This window comes from Asterias amurensis, chromosome 20, assembly GCF_032118995.1.
Source record: "Asterias amurensis chromosome 20, ASM3211899v1".
NCBI classification, from domain to species: domain Eukaryota; kingdom Metazoa; phylum Echinodermata; class Asteroidea; order Forcipulatida; family Asteriidae; genus Asterias; species Asterias amurensis.
In genome coordinates, this window is record NC_092667.1 from 1727893 (window position 1) to 1752471 (window position 24579).

Here is a 24579-nt window from a genome sequence, read left to right on the forward strand (position 1 = left end):
TGTGTCACCTTTTTATAAATTATTAACTGCTATTATTCTAAATTTGTTATTATGTTCTCAAGTATAGATATTGTACTTGACTGGTGGAAAGAGTGTCACATGACATCCTTTATGTTAACGATGTGTACAGTTTACGAACCACCGTTACGAACCGTCGTTTATGGAAATTTAATATAGGACGGTGTATATTATTACCGGGGTAGTAGTAGCGGGGTCACCGTTTATCCCATTTTGAGGAAGAAAACTCTGGATACTTTTGGTAATTGTCAAAGACCAGTCTTCTCACTTGGTGGTGCATCTCAACATATGCACAAAATAACAAACCTGTGAAAATTTGAGCTTAGTTGGTCATCGGAGTTGCGAGATAACTATGAAAGAAAAAACACCCTTGTCACACGAAGTTGTGTACTTTCAGATACTTGATTTCGAGACCTCAAATTTCAAATCTGAGATCTCGAAATCAAATTCATGGAAAATTACTTCTTTCTCGAAAACTACTTTACTTCAGAGGGAGCCGTTACACACAATGTATTATACTATCAACCTCTCCCCATTACTTGTTACCAAGTGAGGTTTTATGCTAATAATTATTTTCAGTAGTTACCAATAGTGTTCACTGCCTTTAAATGAATGAACAAAATCGTATTTTGTTTCAAAGTTATCGGATGTTATAACGCCAATTAGGACCAATGCGCCCCGTGGGGCTGAACTTCCATACAGCATGATTTTGTTGGCCGAAAGATATAGAAAAAAGCAGTCTAAAAATTGTAGGCCTATTTAGTTTAAAAACAATAAGCGAACGTGCTGAGAACGAAAACCCAACATGGCCGCCAACAGTACATAACGCCCACGTGGCGCTACCAATCTATACTGGGCCTAGACCTATTTAGAAAATTTAAAAAACAAGTGGACATTTTGTGGATCACAAACAAATAATAAACTCGTTTCAAAACAAGTGGTTGCCATGGTGAAAGCTGATCCCTGATGATAGCAACAAGTTTTTACAGCCTATAAACCTAGGGTTGAAGTCCGAAAATTGGGCGAAATAAAGATCCTAGCGTTAAAAAAGTTGGCCTCGTCGGGGAGCATAGTCGGGTTCTAAAAGCTCCGGCTACATGATGTAGTAACCCAGGCGTCTTTCCGTATGAGTTGGATTATGCATGGAGATGGGAATGTCACGCAATAATTATGGCGGAGGATCACAATTTTTACATCGAGCTTTCTACAAATCCGGTGCGATTTGAACCGATCAGCAAAGCTACCAATGTCTTTTACGATGAAGTCAAACGTCAGGTTAGTGAACTAAAAACATCGATTACTGTTAGAGCCGCTGCAGGCCATTTCAATCTCAAACGAGAAACTCCCATTTATTATGAGTGTATTAAATTCCCTTAACCAGTTGCGCTATTACTTAACTTAGTATTACGCACAGCGTCCAGAAGATGCATCATCGTTCCCAACCACCATGGATTATAAATTTATGTCAACGTTTCTTCAATTCAAGGAGTAACTATAGAATACAGGTACACTCGGAGCTCTATCTGCGCCTCCGCGGAGGCGGAGTCGCGGTCACGTACGTTTTAAGTAACTTGGTCGTAGCATGGAGGAAGAAAATAGCTCTTTACTACTTGATTGTATTGAGTGCGATTGATGAATACAGCAGATAAAATGTTAGGGTCGTAGGGAGTCAAAGTAAGACGTGAGTGGTGAGGTAGGTGAAGCAGCCGATAGAGGGCGTTTTAGGAAGACGTGCATTTGATGCAATCGTGAAGACGGGGAAGCGTGGAGGCGCGGAGTCGCGGTGTTGACAATGGCCGATAGAGGGCGTCTTTAGGAAGACGAGCATATGATGCAATCGTGAAGACGGGGAAGGTGGAGGCGCGGAGTCGCGGTGTTGACAATGGCCGATAGAGGGCGTTTTTAGGAAGACGGGCATTTGATGCAATCGTGAAGACGGGGAAGGTGGAGGCGCGGAGGCGCGGAGACGCGGCGTGGACAATGGCCGATAGAGGGCGTCTTTAGGAAGACGAGCATATGATGCAATCGTGAAGAAGGGGAAGGTGGAGGCGCGGAGGCCCGGAGGCGCGGTCAGGCTTTCTTTCCCTTTTTTAAACAATCCTCTAATGGGGTCAAGTGTATGAGGGCAATATTAATAATTGTACGGAATTCGGGCTTTCTTTCCCTTTTTTAAATAATCCTCTATTGGGGTCAAGTGTATTAGGGCAATGTTAATAATTGTACGGAATTCGGGCTTTCTTTCCCTTTTTTAAATAATCCTCTAATGGGGTCAAGTGTATTAGGGCAATGTTAATAATTGTACGGAATTCGGGCTTTCTTTCCCTTTTTTAAATAATCCTCTAATGGGGTCAAGTGTATTGGGGCAATAATAATAATTGTACGTAATTCGGGCTTTCCCTTTCCCTTTTGTTTAAACCCTCTAATAAGGTCAAATGTATGAGGGCAATATTAATTATTGTACGGAATTCGGGCTTTCCATTTCCCTTTTGTTTAAACCCTCTAATAAGGTCAAATGTATGAGGGCAATATTAATTATTGTACGGAATTCGGGCTTTCTTTCCCTTTTTTAAATAATCCTCTATTGGGGTCAAGTGTATTAGGGCAATATTAATTATTGTACGGAATTCGGGCTTTCTTTCCCTTTTCTTAAATAATCCTTTATTGGGGTCAAGTGTATTAGGGCAATATTAATTATTGTACGGAATTCGGGCTTTCTTTCCCTTTTTTAAATAATCCTCTATTGGGGTCAAGTGTATTAGGGCAATATTAATTATTGTACGGAATTCCTTTTTTAAATAATCTTCTAATGTATTAGGATTCGGCCTTTAATTTTTTCCCTTTTGGAAATAATCCTCTTTTGGGGTAATATGTAGTACGGCAATATTAAAAGTTATTAATTATTTGTACGGAGTTCCCATAATTATTTAAATAATCATCTAATGGTCTTGTGAGTTATCGTATAAAATAAATTGACATCACAGCGCAGTTGTGTATTTTCGAGCCTAATGAGGGCGCTGTTGTGCATCTTTCAGAGTGCCCCCTAGGTTGGCAAATATTTATAGTTAAGCAACAGAGCACGACCTCAACTCCAGTGTACTGTGTACGTATGAACGTCACCGCGACTCCGTCTCCGCGGAGGCGCAGTGGAAGCTTCGAAGTGTACCTGCATTCTATAGTTGTACCCAATTCAAAGGCAAAGACTCATTATAATGATCACTTATCAAATTGTTGGATCCCTTAGAGGCCGGTTCTTCTTGGTTCAAAAAGGGACATTGAGGTAAATTAGATACTATATATAATAATAATATAGTAAATTAATATAATTCATATCGAATGAAAAAGTGGTGGCACCATACAGAAACTTTTCCAAACAAAAAATATAAGAAAAGAAAACTACTAGTTGCACTCAGTGGGAAACAAAAACATTTTGAGAGACTGCTTGAAGACCAAAGTACACACTGCTTCTCTGACGTCACAAGGCAGTTGGTTTCAAAGCTTAGGTCTTTTTAGGAGCTGCATTGAAGTAGTACACAGTCAGTGGCAGTAGTGCTACATTCATTACTAAACTAGTCTCCCTTGAAAGCCTGCATGTCTTGGGGCACTAGTTTAATAGGACAAATATTTCAGGGAAAAAAAAAAGAAAAAAAGGAAGAAGATTGAGGTAGAAATACTTTTTTTAAATATTTTTTGCCTAGGGGATAGCGCCAAGGAAATAGGCAACTTTTGATGGCACTGTACAAACTCTACACACTCGATATTATTACTTGTTATATATTTCGATCAGGTATTTGCAGTCCGCTCAGGAGGAGCTCTTGGTGTGGTGGTCCGAGGTCCAGATGATAGAACAAGCACATCCTTCAGGTGAGTAGGGTTACAGGTAGCCCACCTTGTTGAGCTGTTATGGCTCGCTTTTAACAGCAGTCTCATCACAGTCATAATGGTGACGGTGATGAGACCAATGTTAAAAGAGAGCCATAACAGCTCAACAAAGTGGGCTAGGTTACAGGTAGTGTTTAGAAAAATCAATCAGTGGCTCTCTACTGGTCTATGTCTCCCACCAACACCTCAGTGAGGAAACCAGTGTCATGACTGATAGATTCTGTCTATTTCTGGTAATGTGGAATTGTCGTGGCCAAGCGGTTAAAGCCATTGGACACTTTCAGTAAACAGTATTGTCCAAGGCCCACACTTCGAGTACCACAACTTATATATAAAATAACAAACCTGTGAAAATTTAGGCTCAATCGGTCATCGGAGTCGGGAGAAAATAACGGGAAAACCCACCCTTGTTTCCCCACGTTTCGCCGTGTCATGACATGTGTTTAAAATAAATCCGTAATTCTCGCTATCGAGAATTGGTATTGTTTTAATGTTTTCTCAAAAAGTAAAGCATTTCATAGAATAATATTTCAAGATAAGTCTTTCACCATTACCTTCTGTAAACCCTGTAAATTATTTGTAAATCTGTGAACTTAAAAAAAAAATTCTGTACCGAAAGTGTATAATTGCTTTAAGAGCACCGAATTTAAACTCTGGTGTTTCTGATCAGCAGAGTGTGGGTTTGAATCCCCAGCCGTGACACTTGTGTTCTTAAGCAAGACACTTAGCCATTGCTTCGTTCTTCGGATGGGACGTAAAGCATGGTTCCATGTGTTGTGTAATGCACATAAAAGAACCCAGTGCACTTTTCGAAAAGAGAAGGGGTTTGCCCGGTGTTCCTGGCTGTGGTTGCTTAAAGCACCGTAGCACCTTGTAAACCCTTGCTACATAATTGGGTCTCAGAATTCATAACTTTCAATAACCTCTCTTTCTGTATAAATGTATATTAAAAAGCGCCTTGAGTACCTTGTTGGTAGTTACGTGCGCTATATAAGACTTCTATATTATTATTATTATATCATTAATTAAAACTAAGGAATGGATGCCCCTTATACATGTAAGTGAATCAGAAACCCCTTCCTTTCCCTGATAAGTGGCCTGGGTTCTTTTTGGCACTGTCAATGCTAGTGTACACACAATAGACCTTTATCACGCTATCACCATCTTGGTCATGTTCCCTGTTTCCAATAACAGTAATGAATGCTAACATTCGTTGGGCAGGCATGGCATCAGACTATTATTTCGTCCAGCCTCAGTTTGGTTACAGTGAGTTGGAATGGAGTAAAATAATTAAGATGGCCACACCATGATAAAGGTCTATACACACGTATCACTAATTTTTGTGCACTCGCCACACCACACCTGCAACTTATATATCCTGTGAGAAGTTTGTTGCAGTATTCGACAGATAATACAGATACTGTAAACTGTTACTGCAATAACGGATTCAATCCACATCAACACCCCGATGAGCTTTCAGCTAGAAATTCTGCGTAAGTTCAATTAAATCCTGAAAATTTTTTCACATGTTGTAGTTTCATACAAATACATGAAATACACAGTGTTCGTGATATCATTAGTTTGTGACCACCATTGGATCTCTTTTCAGAATGGAAGACAAAGGCCCGGTTATCTCCATCAAGTTTTCCTACGATCTGAAAATTCTTGCTGTCCAGAGGTCACAAAAAACTGTGGTATGTTTTCCTTTGATTGTATAACTGCCCTATAGCCAGGGATCACACACAAGTTTAAGATACAACCTGGGAGATATTGCTCTCAAAGAACAAATCTACACTACTACATGTACTAAGTAGATGTTGCCACCAATTGAATACATTGATACTTCATCATGAAATATTAATTATTCATTTTGGGTTTTTACTCATGTACACCGATGTGTGTTAGCACTGTATACTCGGTACTTACCCGAGTCCTGTGAAAAAAATCACAGGCATGTTACTCGAGTGGGATTCGAACCCACAACCTTTGCAATTCTAGAGCAGTGTCATACCAACTAGACCACCAAGATTGCCCGGTGGCTAGAGGCAGTTTAAATCATATTTTTTAGCAGTGGGTAGATATGAATTGTTATGATAATTTAATTTTTTTGAGCTTTTTAAAGTGTAGTGTAAGATCTCCTTTTATATTCTCTTTTTACAGGAGTTTATCAACTTTCACAGTGGGGGAGACACGTCTGAATATTCTCAAAGCTGTAAGGTAAATAATCGTTCATCAACAATATTCACATATGACTAGTTCTTTTTAACTGAATATGGCTCTGCCTAACAGATTGCGCTCAACATTGGACGAAGCCAGCGAGGAGATATTTCACACTTTAATCTGAATTCTTCAGTCTGCCTGGAAAACAAAATATGGTGAAAAAGTCAGGATCTTTGATTTACATGTGTGTTACCTATACTTGGCTCAGCCCACAAGTCTAATCCCAAAATTCTGAGACAGCTCAAGAGCTTTTGAAGAGATTTTGAGGAATGTCACATGATTCGGGGTGCAGTGCTCGGACACTGGGCCATATTTTTGCCCGCGTGAGGGCGCTCTCAATTACTTCCGGTGGTATATTCATTCATACACAAAACAGTTATTAAAGATTGGAACACATTACCACCACAGACATCTAATCCATCACGGACAATAAGACTTTTAAAGGAGCCGTTATAATCCACAGGGCTGTATGCTTCATTTTTGCTCGGGCAAGGGCACCAAGGCATTTTCTCCTTGGTAAAGGGCACCCTATGATGTAATTGCAAATTTGTACTGGAGCATTTCAAGGGCACCAAGGCAATGACCAGGGGTTATTGCCTTCGTTGCCTCCGTGAAGTATCAGGCCTGAATCCACCTCTCAAGCAAATTGAAACTACGGCGCAACAAAAGTGCAGGGCGAATCGCGTGTACCCCCGGAAGTGAGAACACTATTATTTATAGAGTCCTCGGGCGGTCAAAAATAAGGCGCATTCGCATAAACCATTGACAGAAAAATAACAATTGGGCACCCCTTAAAAATAAGCCATTAGCCTTCAGATAATAAACTTAGGAAAGCCTGAGTTATCTGTGTGTGGAAGCTGCAGCAGCAAGAGTGCTCTGAGTTTTTGACTCTTTTATTTTAATCTTGATCTTTTAGGGCAAGAATACTAAGATAATTGGCTTCAATTGGACCAATATCAACGAGGTAGTGTTTATCACAGACCACGGATTGGAGCTCTATCAAGTCATCCCTGAAAAGAAGTCTCTCAAGTCACTCAAGAATATCAACATCTCCGTCAACTGGTTTGTCTTCCTTGTAAGTCGACATTGCATACGTAATAATCTTCTTATATGGTGCGCATATACGGGCGCATTAAAGGCAGTGGACACTATTGGTAATTGTCAAAGACTAGCCTTCACAGTCGTTGTATCTCAACATTATGCATAAAATAACAAACCTGTGAAAACTTGAGCTCAATCAGTCATCGAACTTGCGAGATAATAATGAAAGAAGAAAACACCCTTGTCACACAAAGCTTTGTGTGTTTAGATGGTTGATTTCGAGACCTCAAGTTCTAAATCTGAGGTCTCGAAATCAGATTCGTGGAAAATTAATTCTTTCTCGAAAAGTATGGCACTTCAGAGGGAGCCGTTTCTCACAATGTTTTATACCATCAACCTCTCCCCATTACTCATCACCAAGAAAGGTTTTATTCTAATAATTATTTTGAGTAATTACCAATAGTGTCCTCTGCCTTTAACATTCATTCATAAATACCCAAGACAGTTTCGCTATTCCTATTGGTGGAGAGCGCGTCATGTGGGGGTGTTTAAACCTTTGATAATGACCAGTAAAAAGTGTTAAAAATGTGGGCGTGAGACGCGAGCTTGCACCTGTGCTTATAAGACAGTTTCTTCATTCCTATTGGTCGAGAGCAACGGCCGGGACAGTTGTGCCACATCACGCGATAGGCGCGACGCGCACAGCAATCTCCTTATAAGGAGTTGTTTACCCGAGGGCCTTACCATTTCATAGCTGGAGGGGTGTTGTGTTGAAAGAAATCATTAAACAATGTTTTTTTGACTGAAAAGGTATTTATGAATGGGAATCAAAGTGTGTTAAATCGGTTTTCAACTAGTAGTTTAAACCCGCCGAGGCCTGGTTCTTGATAATTTACCTCGACTTAATCTCGGTAAAATTATCAAGAACTAGGCCGAAGCATCCTGGTTCAGTGTCTTGCTTAAAGGAACACGTTGCTTTGGATCGGTCGAGTTGGTCTTTTAAAAGCGTTTGAAACCGTTTGTTATTAAATGCATATGATTAGAAAGATATTTTAAAAGTAGAATACAATGATCCACACAAGTATCACTCGAAATTGCGTGGTTTTCCTTTTACCTCGTCGACTAACACGGTCGGGCCATTTATGGGAGTCAAATTTTTGACTTTGTAAATGGACGACTGTGTTAGTTCGTAAAGTAAAAGGAAAACCACGCAATTTTGAGGCAAGTTTGTTTGTGTAATGCATCATTGTATTCTACTTTTAAAACATCTTTCTAACCAATGCATTTTATAACAAACGGTTACAAACGCTTTTTAAAGACCAACTCGACCGATCCAAGGCAACGTGTTCCTTCAAGCACAGAGGGGGATCCCCAGAAAGGGGGTCCAAATCTATACTAACAAATACTTCATGAAGTGTTTAAAACTCACTTTCTGTGTGGCATGTTTTTATTTCTGTTTAGGCTGATAACTCGTTACTTCTTTTGTCATCTTCAACTCTGGGAAATGTTCTTAATCCATTCCATTTCAAGGTGAGAGTATTTTTGGTATGTTAACATTAAAGACACTGGACACTATTGGTAATTATTCAAAATAATTTTTAGGTAACAAGCAATGTTGAGCATGTGCTAGTATAAAACATTTTGAGAATGTGAGAAATGGCTCCCTCTGAAGTAACATAGTTTTGAGAAAGAGGTAATTTCTCACTTAAATATGAGTTCATGCCTGAAGCCTTTTATTAGACATCTGAAAGCACACAAATTTGTGCAACAAGGGTGTTTTTTTTCTTTCATTATTCTCTTGCAACTTCGATGACAAATTAAGTCAAAACTTTCACAGATTTGTTATTTTATTCATATGTTGGGATACACCAAGTGAGAATACTTGTCTTTGACAATTGCCAAAGGTGTCCAGTGACCTTAAATTAGCTTTAGAAGTTATGTACATAACTAGTTATGTACTAAAGTACCCATTCAGTTTCCCTTGTGGTTTAAAGGAACACGTTGCCTTGGATCGGACGAGTTGGTCAAAACAAAAGCGTTTGTAACCGTTTTTTATAAAATGCATATGGTTGGAAAGATGTTTTAAAAGTAGAATACAATGATCCACACAAGTTTGCCTCGAAATTGCGTGGTTTTCCTTCTACTGTGCGAACTAACATGGTCGGCCATTTATGGGAGTCAAAATTTTGACCCCCATAAATGGCCGACGTGTTAGTCGACGAGGTAAAAGGAAAACCACGCAATTTCGAGGCATGTTTGTGTGGATCATTGTATTCTACTTTTACAACATCTTTCTACCCATATGCATTTTATAAAAAATGGTTACAAACGCTTTTCAAAGACCAACTCGACCGATCCAAGGCAACGTGTTCCTTTAAACTGTTGATAACTCGTCTTTGTTTATTTATATTTATCAAATATTTCAGTTTTTTATTGATCAGTTGGTGTGTAACCATACAGTGTAACATTTGAGTTTCTTATGCGATTTTTGTTTAATTTTTATTTTTGTAGGCTGGTAATGTCTTAAAGATGGCCAAATTTGAAATAGACTTGCCACAAGTCCCTAAGCCGCCCAAGCTGTGTCTGCTGGAACGAGATGTCACAATAGCAAATCTGTAAGTTATCGTTTTTAAAATACTTCGGATACATCAAAACATGTTTCACGGTTTTCTATATAGTCTTTATAGTCAAATTCTTTCAGGTTGGTAGACAGTCCTAAACAATTTACCCAGTCACTTCCCTTGTGGTTTGTTATTTGGTGTATCAATCTATTAATGCCAATCATGGTGTTGTTAATCTTGTTTTTTGTAGGTATAGCCATTTGTACATCGTTGTCCTTCGTCATCAAGTCAGAGGACCAAGCAGTAAAGGAGCTGAGATTGTCCTCTACCAACTACAAAAGTAAGTATCACTCTCTTTTGATAAAGAAATGATTCCTTCCATCAAGAAACAAGGAGCAAATTATAAATTTTTGTTTTTTACCCATATACACCGATGTGTGTAGCACTGTATACTTTCCCGAAACCTGTAAAAAAAAATATAAAAAAATCACAGGCATTTTACTCGGGTGGGATTCGAACCAACGACCTTTGCAATTCTAGAGCAGTGTCATACCAACTAGACCACCGAGATTGCCCGGTAGCTACATTGTAGAGGCAGTTCAAATCCTGTTTTAGCAGCGGGTACTGCAAACGATTTAATAGATGTTAAATTTACATCGGGGATAAAGAATATAAGTTTTTGGTTTTTACCCATATACACCGATGTGTGTAGCACTGTATACTCAGTACTTTCCCGAGTCCTTCAAATTCTTCAGGATTGTGAAGCAATTCTCATCAGTGTTCATGGGGAACCAGTGTAACTATAATTAGAATACCTCATTATTATTATTATGGATCTTATACTTCATTCAAAAAGTTGACTACACTGATGAGGATACAAGCCTCAAAGCAATCGGTAGGGGAAAAACTGGTAAGACAGGCCGACTTCAAATATCTAGGGTCATGGATTGACGACACTAGCAGAGATATTAAAGTTAGAAAAGCTCTGGCCTGGAAAGCACTTCACAGCATGGACAATTTATGGAGCCTCCAGCTCTCCTGAGTTATTTTCATGTTTAATCATTTTCTTCTTGTAGCCCCTTACCTAGAGTGGCTTCGAGCCTTGTTTGGGGCGAATTTGCATTAAAAAAATATATAAAAAAACCCACCCCAAAACAAGTAGACCTCTGAAGTTACAGCTCTTCGTGGCCACTGTTGAATCCGTGCTACTTTATGGGTGCGAAGCATGGACATTAACATCTGTTCTAGAAAAACAACTTGTTGGTTGCTACACCAGAATGCTACGCCAGGTGCTTGGTGTCTGGAGGGAAGTACACATATCCAACCCGGATCTCAATCTCGGGTTCCAGAAGCTTAGTGCGAAAATTTGCACAAGAAGAGTCAAGTTTGCAGGGTGGAAGCTTGTCCTCTGTGTGCCCAAGCAAGGTCCGAGCCCAAAGAGGTCGACGTCACTTGAATTGTGTTGATCTGGAGATGTGACTGCAAATGAGTTTACATGCAAAATAATGGATGTATAAATTACTAGACTTGTGGACAAGTCGTTAAAGGCTCCATGTGGTGAGATAGTCAAGTTGTGGCGATGCTCTCACGAGATCACTGCGTTCGCCCGAACTAGTATTTGCCTGGCTTCTACTCCCCGTTAAATGGGACCGTAGTCGTGAGAGCAGTAGTCTTGCAGGGCCAGCAGTCTAGCAATAATACCGCGGGAATCGCGGGTAGAGTCGGATTGCTATCACCGCGACAGACATTTAACGACTTGTCCATAAGTCTAATAAATTTTAGGAATAACATTTTGCTGAGTTTGATGGATTGAAGGGGTTACTTGTGGGATTAATGAATTCCCAGTAAATGTCTGGACCCTTTATTTTATTTCCAGGGAATCTCCAGCCAAAAGGACGGATGTTCTACGACTGAACATGACTGGCCGCTTTGCTGTCAACGTTGTTGTAAGTCTGAATTTGTATTTGGACAAAAATGAGTATTTCAAACAGGTGCTAAGTATTTTGTCTTTGGACTGTGTTGCCTTGATCTAAATGTAATGGTTGGGGATTTTCCCACCCTTCATGGGATCATTTTGACAAACATGAAAACAAGAAAAGCACGATCAGGCACAAGCTTTCTATTTTGTTATGTTACAATTAACAATGGTTGCCGAATCTCCCACTCAGGTATGGGCCCTTACACTCACTGCTTGAAGACAGTGGACACTGTTGGTAATTGTCAAAGACCAGTCTTCTCACTTGCTGTATCTTAACATATATGCATAAAATAGCAAACCTGTGAAAATTTCAGCTCAATCGGTCATCAAAGTTGCAAGACAATAATGAAAGTAAAAACATCCTTGTCACACGAAGTTGTGTGCTTTCAGATGCTTGATTTCGAGACCTCAAATTTTAAATCTGAGGTCTCAAAATCAAATTCATGAAAAAATACTTCTTTCTCGAACACTACTCCACTTCAGAGGGAGCCGTTTCTCACAATGTTTTATACTATCAACAGCTCCCCATTACTCGTTACCTAGTAAGGTTTTGTGCTAATAATTATTTAGAGTTATTACCAATAGTGTCCTCTGCCTTTAAGCCTTTGACCAAACAAAACAAAAAAATAGCTGTAAATCTACAGCTGTTGATTATGTATAGCATTTTGACAAACACTTGAAAGTAATGTGGTTTGAGAGAGTGGGATTCCAAAAACCTTTCAATCTGAGAAAAGCTTCTACATGAAAATATTCTCAGATGTCTCATTCAACTGCACTATTTCCAAGAAGTAGCTGATTTTGGGAAGTCATAAATAAGGGAATCAATGTGTGGTGAAGAGGTTTTCAACTAGTGGTTTAAACCCAACGAGGCCTGGTTCTTGATAATTTTACCGAGAGGAAGTAGTTATGAATGCTTGATAATTGCACTGTTCTAGCCCTTCTTTATAATTTCAATCAGTAAGAATTTTTTTCTTTTAATTTTTTCTTCTTCTCGATTTCAGGATAATTTGGTCGTTGTTCACCACCAAGCCTCAAAGGTAAGACAAATAAATTCTAAAGATTACAGGAAAAGTACCACTTCACCAATTTCTAATGAAACATAAATGCTAAATTACGAAAGACTTTGGGCTCAAAGGCACACAATTCTATGCACTTGAGCCAAAACTTTCACAGATTTGTTATTGTATGCATATATTATTGGGATACACCAAGTGAGGATACCGGTCTTTGACAATTAACAAAAGTACACCCTGCCTTTAAAGGCACTGGACACTACTCGTAATTGTCAAAGACCAGTCTTCTCACTTGGTGTATCTCAACATATATGCACAAAATAACAAACTCGTGAACATTTGAACTCAATTGGTCGTCGAAGTTGCAAGATGATAATGGAAGAAGAAACGCCCTTGTCACACAAAGTTGATTTCGGTACCTCAAAATCTAATTCTGTGGTCTCAAAATCAAATTCGTGGATAATTATTTCCTTCTTAAAAACTACGTTACTTCAGAGGACGCCGTTTCGCACAATGTTTTATACTATCAACAGCTCTCCATTTCTCGTCACCAAGTAAATTGTTATGCTAACCATTATTTTGAGTAATTACCAATAGTGTCCAGTAAGCTTGGGCGATATCACGATATTATCGAATATCGCGATATTAATTTGGAAACGATTTCGATATCGGATGGATTTGGTTTTAATCGAAATATCGATATATCGCGATATATCGCGATATATCGTGATAATCGCGATATATCGCAATATCGATTAAATATCGTGATGTATTTGCTAGCTGAGACATCTTGCACCCCATAGGTTTGGAGTAAAACCAAAAGAATAGGTCATTAGAACACCTCTCTTATGCCATGACTGTCTCCTCTACAACTTTCACTTGGAGTTTGAAGACTGATGATGTCAAATTTAATTAATTGCGATTATATCGAATATCGCGATATATTGTCGGCGATATATCGTGAATAAAATAAATCGATATCGCCCAAGCTTAGTGTCCAGTGCCTTTAAAGGAACACGTTGCCTTGGATCGGTCGAGTTGGTCTTTGAAAAGCGTTTGTAACCGTTTTTTATAAAATGCATATGGGTAGAAAGATGTTGTAAAAGTAGAATACAATGATCCACACAAACATGCCTCGAAATTGCGTGGTTTTCCTTTTACCTCGTCGACTAACACGTCGGCCATTTATGGGGGTCAAAATTTTGACTCCCATAAATGGCCGACCATGTTAGTTCGCACAGTAGAAGGAAAACCACGCAATTTCGAGGCAAACTTGTGTGGATCATTGTATTCTACTTTTATAACATCTTTCCGACCATATGCATTTTATAAAAAACGGTTACAAACGCTTTTGTTTTGACCAACTCGTCCGATCCAAGGCAACGTGTTCCTTTAATGAGTGAGTTTATTGTCTATCTTTGCAGACCTCGATGATTTTTGACATCCGTTTACCGGCGCCCGAGACAGACGGTTATGTGAACTACCACCATCCAGTTTTGGCTCCATTGCCCATCAGGCCCATCAAGCTAAGGGTGGCTGGAATTCCTACACAGACTGGTCTAGAGATGAGAGAAGTCGGCATTGAACTCTGTATCCTTTAAAACCCGTCTGGGAACCCCGCCTCTAAACTGGTTCCCTGTTTTTATCCGCCCTTGAGTGTGTGTGTTCCACTTGCGCAAACGCTGGCAACGTTTGCATTTGTTTGCCAACAATTTTGCGTGCGCCCGCCACTGTTAGCAACCATAGACAAATGACTTGGTGTTGGTGAGTGGTTTTAAAATAGCGGACAAAGCAGATGAACATTTTTTTCCACAAACATAGTTTAAGTGTGTTGATTACACAGTTAGTTTATGTTGAAATAACAACTTACATGTAATTCATTGATGTCTTTATGTACGAAAGATGATTAAAATGTACCTTCAATACAGCAAAAGCCAACATTACATAAGATACATATCTCCTGATGGTTACCCTTAATTCTTTGACTTTGACCAAAACCTCACCTTGAAAAACTACTAGGCTTTTCCTTAATAGCACTTGTACCCAGATTCGCCCAACTGGGTGGTATTCCAGCCCAATACAGTGATTGACGCCCGGTTGGGTTGCTTGTGGCATGTCCATCTGAGGCTTGAACCTCTGGTTACAATGATCCCAGACAAGGTGAGGAAGTTAGTCAGAATATTGTAACTCGCTGTTGTCTGGAATCATGTTAATAGCACTTGTACCCAGATTCACCCAACTGGGTGGTATTCCAGCCCAATACAGTGATTGACGCCCGGTTGGGTTGCTTGTGGCATGTCCATCTGAGGCTTGAACCTCTGGTTACAATGATCCCAGACAAGGTGAGGAAGTTAGTCAGAATATTGTAACTCGCTGTTGTCTGGAATCATGTTAATAGCACTTGTACCCAGATTCACCCAACTGGGTAGTATTCCAGCCCAATACAGTGATTGACGCCCGGTTGGGTTGCTTGTGGCATGTCCATCTGAGGCTTGAACCTCTGGTTACAATGATCCCGGACAAGTTGAGGAACTTATTAAAGATGTAGGATTGACAACGACTAAAGCAAGCTAGTCGAAATGTTGAGACCATTTTAAGAACTGACTCCGCAGTAGTGCAGTTAATAACGATCCTATAAGCTAAAGTCACAGCCTATTTATATACCATCCGCCCGGGTAGTAGTTAAAAAGCAGGACAGTTCTTTTCAGAACTGAGAAGTCTCCTGAACCACCGAACATCTACTCCGCGGTTATAGAATAAAGAAAGACAGCTCTCTAAGAACAAACTCTAGATACACACATGGTGTTACCGTATAAATATTATGTAGGATTGGTTATTGGGATAGATAGAGAGACCCCAACACTAAGAATAGATAGCCCAATCATGTCTGTTAATCTGAAGGTAGTAGGTTCAAGTCCCGTTCTAGTTAAATTTTCTTTGTTCAACCCCAAGGCCAAATTATAAGAAATATTTGTATCACTAAAATAATAATTTTGTTTTTAAAATTTACCTTGATGCAAACATGGTACATGTACTACAAATCTAGTGGCACAACATGGCTTCACCTTAGCGGTCAAGTCCACTGGACTCGAGCTCTGGTGCTTCTGTCCAGAAGAGTGCAGGTTCAATTCCTCAGTTCAGTTCAACGAGGAAACATAATTGCTTTGTCGGGAGGGATGTAAAGCCATAGATCAAGTTTCTTGTGTAATGCATGTTAACAAAACCAGTACACTTGTCAATATTAGAGACGAGTTTGGCCCCTTGTGTTTCTGGTATGGTTGGCTACAGATTGCTTTACAGCACCTTGTAAACCGTTACGTAAATATATTTTGTCTTTTAGTAACTGGAACATAGTTCTGCATACCTCTAGTTCAAAATAATGAATGCTTAGGAACAATGGATAAGTGCTTTATAAATGTTGATATTTTGTTTATGTTTGCAGTGTCGTCTGATTGACTTTTTGTTGTTAAGGAGAGAGAGTAAGAAGGTCATATTATCTGTCTGCAAGCAAGGTGGGTAATATTCTTTTCTTTTAGAATTAAACCCAACCCCTTTTGTCTTCAGCTAGCGACCCTCCCTTTTCCTTCAAAATATTATTTGTAGCTAAAGACACTGGACACTATTGGTAAAAGACCAGTCTTCTCACTTGGGTGTATCTCAACATATGCATAAAATAACAAACCTGTACAAATTTGAGCTCAATTGGTCGTCGAAATCGCTGAATGGCTGACTTGTTTCGTACATTTTACTGTTCTTTGTTGCGCCGTGAGACTCTTGTACATAAAGTGCAGAAAGGCAAGAATGTTTGACACGTATTTGAACTGGGTGATTGTTGTTCTGCAGTGTTATTACCAGGTCAGCAGTGCAGTTTGTCGATCATAGCCAGGATGTTTGATAAGCTCAACCAGGTTTACAGGACATTTCTAGAGGAGGAGCAGTCGTCAACTCAGGTTGGTATTGACCCCTGGCACGTTGTTGTTGTTGTTGTTGTTGTTGTTGTTGTTGTTGTTGTTGTTGTTGTTGTTGTTGTTGTTGTTGTTGTTGTTGTTTGATAAGCTCAACCAGGTTTACAGGACATACCTAGAGGAGGAGCAGTCGTCAACTCAGGTTGGTATTGACCCCTTGCACGTTGTTGTTGTTGTTGTTGTTGTTGTTGTTGTTGTTGTTGTTGTTGTTGTTGTTGTTGTTGTTGTTGTTGTTGTTGTTGTTGTTGTTGTTGTTGTTGTTGTTGTTGTTGTTGTTGTTGTTGTTGTTGTTGTTTGATAAGCTCAACCAGGTTTACAGGACATTTCTAGAGGAGGAGCAGTCATCAACTCAGGTTGGTATTGACCCCTTGCACGTTGTTGTTGTTGTTGTTGTTGTTGTTGTTGTTGTTGTTGTTGTTGTTGTTGTTGTTGTTGTTGTTGTTGTTGTTGTTGTTGATGTTTGATAAGCTCAACCAGGTTTACAGGACATTTCTAGAGGAGGAGCAGTCGTCAACTCAGGTTGGTATTGACCCCTTGCACGTTGTTGTTGTTGTTGTTGTTGTTGTTGTTGTTGTTGTTGTTGTTGTTGTTGTTGTTGTTGTTGTTGTTGTTGTTGTTGTTGTTGTTGTTGATGTTTGATAAGCTCAACCAGGTTTACAGGACATTTCTAGAGGAGGAGCAGTCGTCAACTCAGGTTGGTATTGACCCCTTGCACGTTGTTGTTGTTGTTGTTGTTGTTGTTGTTGTTGTTGTTGTTGTTGTTGTTGTTGTTGTTGTTGTTGTTGTTGTTGATGTTTGATAAGCTCAACCAGGTTTACAGGACATTTCTAGAGGAGGAGCAGTCGTCAACTCAGGTTGGTATTGACCCCTTGCACGCGCGTCACACGCGGCGACCGATGCCACGCTCACCATATTGGTGGGCAGTTAGGTTTACATGTATTAACGCCGCGTCGCCTAAAATGCACACTTCACTGCATAACGCACAGCATACTCTATGCATAGAGTTATATATGAAAACGCACAGTGAAATTGCCCACCAGTATGGCCATTCAAGATTTTTCTGATGATGACGTCAGGTGAAATGGGTCAATAGATGGATTTTACATGACGTCATTCAGCACCATCAATGATTATACGTGTACGCATTACATTGTGCTATGTCAAGGAATAAGTCGCATACTTCAAAACAATGCTCCACATACTTAGCAGGAAAAATACTGAATGCTTTGAGATCCCCATTAGGTGTGAAAGAGTACTATATACGAGCTCAGAATCATTACTACATGTATTATAAATATTATGTAATAAAGGCAGTGGACACTATTGGTAATTACTCAAAATAATTATTCGCATAAAACCCTACGACTGGTCTTTGACAATTACCAATAGTGTCCAGTGTCTTTAAAGAAAGTGGACACTATTGGTAATTGTCAAAGACCAGTCTTCTCACTTGGTGTATATCAACATTTGCATAAAATAACAAACCTGTGAAAATTTTAGCTCGATTGGTCGTCGGAGTTGCGAGATAACCATGAAATAAGAAAACACCCTTGTCACAGGAAGTTGTGTGCTTTTAGCTGCTTGTCTTCAAATTCTGAACTTGAGGTCTCGAAATCAAATTCGCAGAAAATTACTTCCTTCTATGTCACTTCAGATGGAGCCGTTTCTCACAATGTTTTTTACTATCAACCTCTCCCCGTTACTCGTTACCAAGTGAGGTTTTATGCTGATAATTATTTTTAGTAATTACCAATAGTGTCCAATGCCTTTAAGAGGCTTATGAGCATTTTCTACTTATTATGATAATAATTTGGGCCCTCTTTCATTTGCGATTGTGTTATCCTTGTGACACATGATTTGAAATTTGGTTCTCATTTTTGTGTGTTACAGAATTTCGAGGGTGGAGCTGTACCCAAAGCAGTTGCTGGTTCCGCTAGACAGCCCTTCACCAGGAAGATTGTGATCGATCAATCTGACATGTACACCCATGTCCTGACACCAGTAGCAGAGAGGAAAGATATTAAGTACAAGTTTGTGGTCGCTGTGCTGGTGGAATACATCCGGTCACTCAATCATTTTCAGATTCCAGTTCAGGTAATGAGAGAATAGTCCTGTAGCGGCAGTGCCAATCGATGGGTAGGGGGTGCCAGCACGACTCCCCGTCGGAGCACTGCTGGCGGCCCCTGTGGGCCAATCGGTAAATCTGCTCGCCAGAGAGGGCGCTCTCTGGTTTAGGGTTCTGCTTCGTGTACATGACTGGTTGTGTGTAAATAAACCTCGAAAGAAACGGACAGAGAAGCCAGTTATTTGCATCCTTGTGTCATTCAAAGCTGTGTACATCGCAACCCTCAGTCACCGCTACAGTACGCTCAAACAGAGTGTTGTGGTCCAGTGTTTTAGTGCAATGTATTGCACTATATTCTGAAATTTGGCTCAGTTCTCTTTGAAGTTTAATGTTCTACAAAAGTTTTTGTTTGTTTTTTGTGAACACTATACCGCCAAAACCATACAAAAAAATCCACGCTTCTGCTAACCCATTAAAGCCATTGGACCCTTTCGGTACCTAAAAAAAATAAAAGTTCACAGATTTACAAATAATTTACAGGGTTTACAGAAGGTAATGGTGAATGACTTCTCTTGAAATATTATTCCATGAAATGCTTTACTTTTTGAGAAAACAGTAAAACAATATAAATTCTCGTTAGCGAGAATTACGGATTTATTTTAAACACAATCGTGTTATGACACGGCGAAACGCGCGGAAACAAGAGTGGTTTTCCCGTTATTTTCTCCCGACTCCGATGACCGATTGAGCCTAAATTTTCACAGGTTTGTTACACTAAAACCCACCAACCCTACATACATGTAGTCTCACACAGCAGAGTCCAGCTTCTCCAGAAGACAATCGGAGAACACGACCAAAACGATGAGCAGTACAAACTGGCTCTTCTCAGAGCCACCACTACTTACAAAGAGATTTGACATGGTGTCACCGCAAACCTTTATACTGCTCTAAATTTTGATCAGTGTGCCCTGACCGTCTTCTGTGTATACAGGTACCTATACCTGAAGAAACCAATCCTATAAACGGTAGCTGTATGAACTGTAAAAGGCGTACCCCTGTTTCAGCCCTAGGAGTAGTTGGCAACCGCCCCAGGAAAAGATAACTGTAGCCTTTTAAACATTTTTTTTTTAAATGGGTTGACCTTTGCCTGGATTGGAATGTTCCTCTAACGTACTAGTCTATTATTTTGTATTCCCTATCCAGCATTTCTTGTATGAGTTGGTAATCAACACGTTAGTCCACCATAACTGCTTCTACCAGCTGCATCAATTCCTTCAGTACCATGTCTTGAGTGATTCCAAGCCTATTGCTTGCCTGCTCCTTTCCCTCGAGAGCTGCTACCCACCGGCCCATCAACTGGCTCTGGACATGCTTAAGGTAAAGAAAATAGAAACATAGTATCTGCCAGAAAGTAGAAATATGGTATCAAAAATTGTACTGAATTAGAAGGCAAGATGTGGAAATGATAGACAAGTCAGTATGTTCTAGAGGTGACAAAAAATGTTCCTGGCGCTCAATCCTTTGGACTGAGACTCCTGAATGCATAACCTATGCAATCCATTGGACTACCAGAATGTTCTGCTGCATTGTGACATTGTGCCGCGATTACTACGAGAACATTTTGTACATGCGAGAATCTTCACGTTGGCATCTGACCATTCCAATGCTGCGGCGTTCCAATAATGGGCCAGTCCATGCACCCCTGCTGGAATACTCAATGGATAACAATAACAATGTTTTTGTCTGTTCTGACTTCAAAGATGCTCCCTTAGTAGCGTGTTTAAATTTAAAATAGGGTATCCATAAGACATGCACATGGCATCTCTTGCTTATGTTTGGTTCAACGTTTTCAAACCCTATGCTGGGGAGGATTGAATATCCAATGTATTTTCCCATTTTTTTTTATAATATCCTTTAAATGGTTTGCACAAGAGAGGCTTTAGACCATAGCATTACCCTCATTAAGGTCAATGAAGACTTATCATTGGCTCAGAGTTGTGCTCGGTGTCACACTCTTTTGCCCTTGCAAGCTTTATCAGGTGAAATGCCATTTTGTGTTATATTGTGTGATTGTGTTAAAGTTTTAACCATTTCCACAACACTGGTTTTGTTGCTCATGAAATAGCGGCAGAAACCTACTAAAGTACACAGCTGAAGGCTACATCAAGCCCTAGTCTGTATTGGAAGTTCTGCGCTTAATAGCCGTTGTCTACACTCATACCAAAGTATAATCAGAATTAAAATCTAGAACGGAAAATTATGAGGCATGAATTAAGGGTGCAAAACCAAAGTGATCTCCACTTACACATCACTTTAGCTTGTAGAATGTGTTTGAATCTTTTGGTCTTTTGACTCTTTATCAGAGAGTATCTACAGCCAATGAAGAGATCATTGAGGTGTTGCTCTCCAAGAATCAACTCTTAGCAGCTCTGAGATTCCTGCGTAGTGTAGGAGGAGCAGATAATGCCTCGGCCAGGAAGTTCCTGGATGCCGCAATGAGCACAGCGGATAACATGCTCTTCTACACAGTCTTCAAATTCTTTGAGCAGAGGAACATTAGGCTCAGGAGTAATCCACAGTTTGTGCAAGGTGAGATATTAAAAAGGCAGCTTTTTGCTTGTTAAATGCACTGGCCACCTTTGTTAATTGTCAAAGACCTGTATTCTCGCTTGGTGTATACCAACAGATGCATAAAATAATTTTAGTGAGAAATTAGTTCTTTCTCAAAAGACTATGTTACTTCAGAGGGAGCCGGTTCTCACAATGTTTTAAACTTTCAACAGCTCTCCATTGCTTGTTGCCAAGTTAGTTTGTTTGCTAACAATTATTTTCAGTAATTACCAAATAGGGTCCAGTGCCTTTAAACACTTCACGAAAGATGATGTCTTTTTTCACCAAAATTTTCCAAACCTGTAGATGTTCTTTTTTTAGTGCTCTTGATTTTTTGCAGTCAGTCTGACTGCTAACAATAGTCAACTGGACATTCCATTATGTAGCATGCGCAGGCATGCAGTAGTGCAAATATTATGCTATGCTTTAGTTCCATCCCAGGTCGAAATTCCAGTTGAACCTAGTTAAACTGGGTGTAACTGGAACTAGTTGAAACCAGTTGATAAACTAGTTAAACACAGTTAAAACCAGTTGGTTTAATATGGAAAATGGACAGAGACCAACTGGTTTATAATTTCAACCTAGTTGAACACAGTTAAACCTAGTCCAAACCAGTTGGTTAATATGGAAAATGGACGAGTTTGGTCACTATCCAGTTGAACCAGTTGACCCCAGTTAACTAGGTTCAACTGGAATTTTGACCTGGGATCGTACAAAGGGACAGAAGTAACTAGAACTCATGCTTGTCATCATCCTTTTGGGTGGGTTTTGTGACCCTCGATGCGAGATGTTTGTACTTTTCGATATTCAAATGTGGCTTAAAAGAATGGACAGACTGTAGTTGTTCTTAGTGCGATGTTTATCGGAGCATCCCAAGAAGTCAGTTTACCATGGAAGATTAATGGCCTAGGGTTATGGCTTAAACTTTGCGTTTCACTGTGAACACACACTTGTATTTGCCTCAAAGAACAACAATTCCTAATACATGTACATGTTATGACATTCTTTCATGTAAATATGGGAAGCACCAGGGGGGCATTACTAAGGAGGAAATTATGCTCTTAGATGTGTCGTGGCCGAGCGGTTAAGAGCACCGAATTCAAACTCTGGTGTTTCTGATCAGCAGAGTGTGGGTTTGAATCCCCAGCCGTGACACTTGTGTCCTTAAGCAAGACACTTAACCATTGCTTCGTCCTTCGGATGGGACGTAAAGCTGTTGGTCCCATGTGTTGTGTAAACGCATGTAAAAGAACCCAGTGCACTTATCGTAAAGAGAAGGGGTTCGCCCGGTGTTCCTGGCCGGATTGGCAGCATATTGCGCCTTGTAAACCATCACATAGTGCTAAGGATTAGGTCTTATATCTCAAACTTCGTCCCACTCCTTGCAGTAATAATAACCGGCGCTTTGTATCCTTTGGCAAAAGGCGCGTTATAAATACGGTTATTATTTATTTATTAGGTAAAATTCCACTCTTGTACGCCTGTAGTGTATTTTGAAAACATTTTCATTCCTCCCATATCTGAAATAATTTTTTTCTTTTCATTTTTTTCTCTTATTGATTTCTATTATAGGTGAACATTGCGAGCAGTATGTTAAACACTTTGAGGCCACATTTGGGTCTGAATCCCTTGCACCCATTCCCTGACAATCCATATACAGATACTAGTGTACCTGGGAGTATTTGCGTCCGTCGCCAGACTAATCTGTGCAGGGGTTGTGTATCTGCAGCTTGAACAAGAAGGATAACAGGGCCCAATTTCATAGAGCTGCTAAGCACACAAATTTGCTTAACATGAAATTTCTTCCTTGATAAAAACAGGATTTCCAACCAAATTTCCACCTGATTTTTCAGGATAAACAAACAACAGCTGAATACCAGTAACGGGCAATATGTAACATATGGAAATTTGGTTGGTAATCTTGTTTTTATCAAGGAAGAAATTTTATGCTAAGCAAATTTTTGTGCTTAGCAGCTCTATGAAATTGGGCCCAGATTTTTCGAATCACTTTAGGCTCTTACTATAACATTTATTTATATGAAAGTCTTGTGATATCTTTATGGAAGATCATGACATCTTATCTAAGCTAAGTATGACTGCAACCTAGGCAACTTGTAAATGATGCCGGCTCTATCTGACAGAAAAAAACACAATCGTGTAACACTATTGTAAATTTCTACTGTTAGCAATTTGAGGGCACTAAGGCAATGACCGGGGGCATGGAGGCAAATGCCTTTGATGCCTTTTGTGAATTATCAGGCATAGGTGTATATTATGTATTATATAATCATACTAATTTGAATTGGTAGACAAATTTGTTAAAATATTGACCGTCTGTTATTTGGTTTTATTTGTGTATTGAATCTATATATTGGGGTATTTAACAGAACCCTTTTCTTTTTACTTTGGTCATGGAGCTTTTGCACTTGAAGTTATTTGAGAAGGGTGCTCTTATCAGCTGGAGTTCAAATGAATGTTTCTGATTGGCCCATCCTGTGTACATAGATGTGCATTTTTTTATACTATTGCATCATTAAGGCCTAAGATGGCACGTGATGTCATCAAGGTAAACACTCAAGTGGCATGCAGGTGGATAACAAAATTTAAAAAACAGAAACACAATGTTATGATATTCAGTTGAAGAAAAACATGGTGGGGGGGGGGATAAACAATGGAAAAGTGCACCCGCTGTGCACAAGCCAATGTTGGCCGTTCAGGCATGCAAGTTTCATCAAAGATGGTAGGCAATGACATCATGTGCAATCCATCTATAATATGTTGCTTTAAGTATGGGTACATTTGTCTCAACATCAACACGTTCCGAATTTAATTTCTTTTTTGATCAATTTCATTTATCCCACAAAACAGCTGACCATAGTTCAAGAAGGTAAAAGGAAAACCATACAATTTCAAGAAATATTTGTGTGAATCATTGTGTTTTACTCTTATTTTTAAAACACCTTCCAATCTTATTTACTCCATAAAATCTTTTTATAGCTAAGCCCACAGTCAAATGGCAACATTTGTCCCTTTCAATTATCTTATTTGTTGGTTTTTCCAAACTTGATTTCATGATTTTAGAGATTTCTGAGCCAAGTGTCGTCTTATTGTAGATTTCAATAAAGGTTTTACAAAATAACTCGTTCAAATTTTCATTTGATTGCTTTCATTGATCCCGTAGTTAAATGCGACCCCATTCACTCTGTCCCAATGGGCAATACTTTCCTTC

At 39.5% G+C, this 24579-nt stretch overlaps 1 protein-coding gene across 2 annotated transcripts; it reads left to right on the forward strand.

The window, feature by feature from the left end:
• Positions 1-1161: 1161 nt before the first annotated feature.
• LOC139952534 (regulator of MON1-CCZ1 complex-like) lies at positions 1162-24489 on the forward strand. 2 transcript variants are annotated; one of them, XM_071951703.1, is made up of 19 exons: positions 1162-1293; positions 3803-3879; positions 5507-5591; positions 6058-6114; positions 7034-7192; positions 8620-8688; positions 9670-9773; positions 9970-10059; positions 11596-11665; positions 12699-12734; positions 14135-14300; positions 14940-15052; positions 16153-16222; positions 16554-16618; positions 16987-17028; positions 18566-18769; positions 19944-20117; positions 21104-21329; positions 22923-24489. In XM_071951703.1, exons 1-19 carry the CDS (start codon positions 1189-1191, stop codon positions 22994-22996), a joined length of 1986 nt encoding a protein of 661 aa, XP_071807804.1. In that variant the 5' UTR covers positions 1162-1188; the 3' UTR covers positions 22997-24489. The 2 variants fall into 2 exon arrangements, with proteins under 2 accessions (XP_071807804.1, XP_071807803.1); XM_071951702.1 differs by lacking the exon at positions 16987-17028 and having other exon boundaries at positions 16554-16660.
• The last annotated feature ends 90 nt before the right edge of the window (positions 24490-24579 follow it).

Coding starts and splice junctions, on each gene's coding strand:
- LOC139952534 (XM_071951702.1), top strand. CDS start 1,189: ATGGCGGAGGATCACAATTTTTACATCGAGCTTTCTACAAATCCGGTG. Junction 1,294..3,802: donor ACGATGAAGTCAAACGTCAG/GTTAGTGAACTA, acceptor TATTTCGATCAG/GTATTTGCAGTCCGCTCAGG. Junction 6,115..7,033: donor AATATTCTCAAAGCTGTAAG/GTAAATAATCGT, acceptor TTGATCTTTTAG/GGCAAGAATACTAAGATAAT.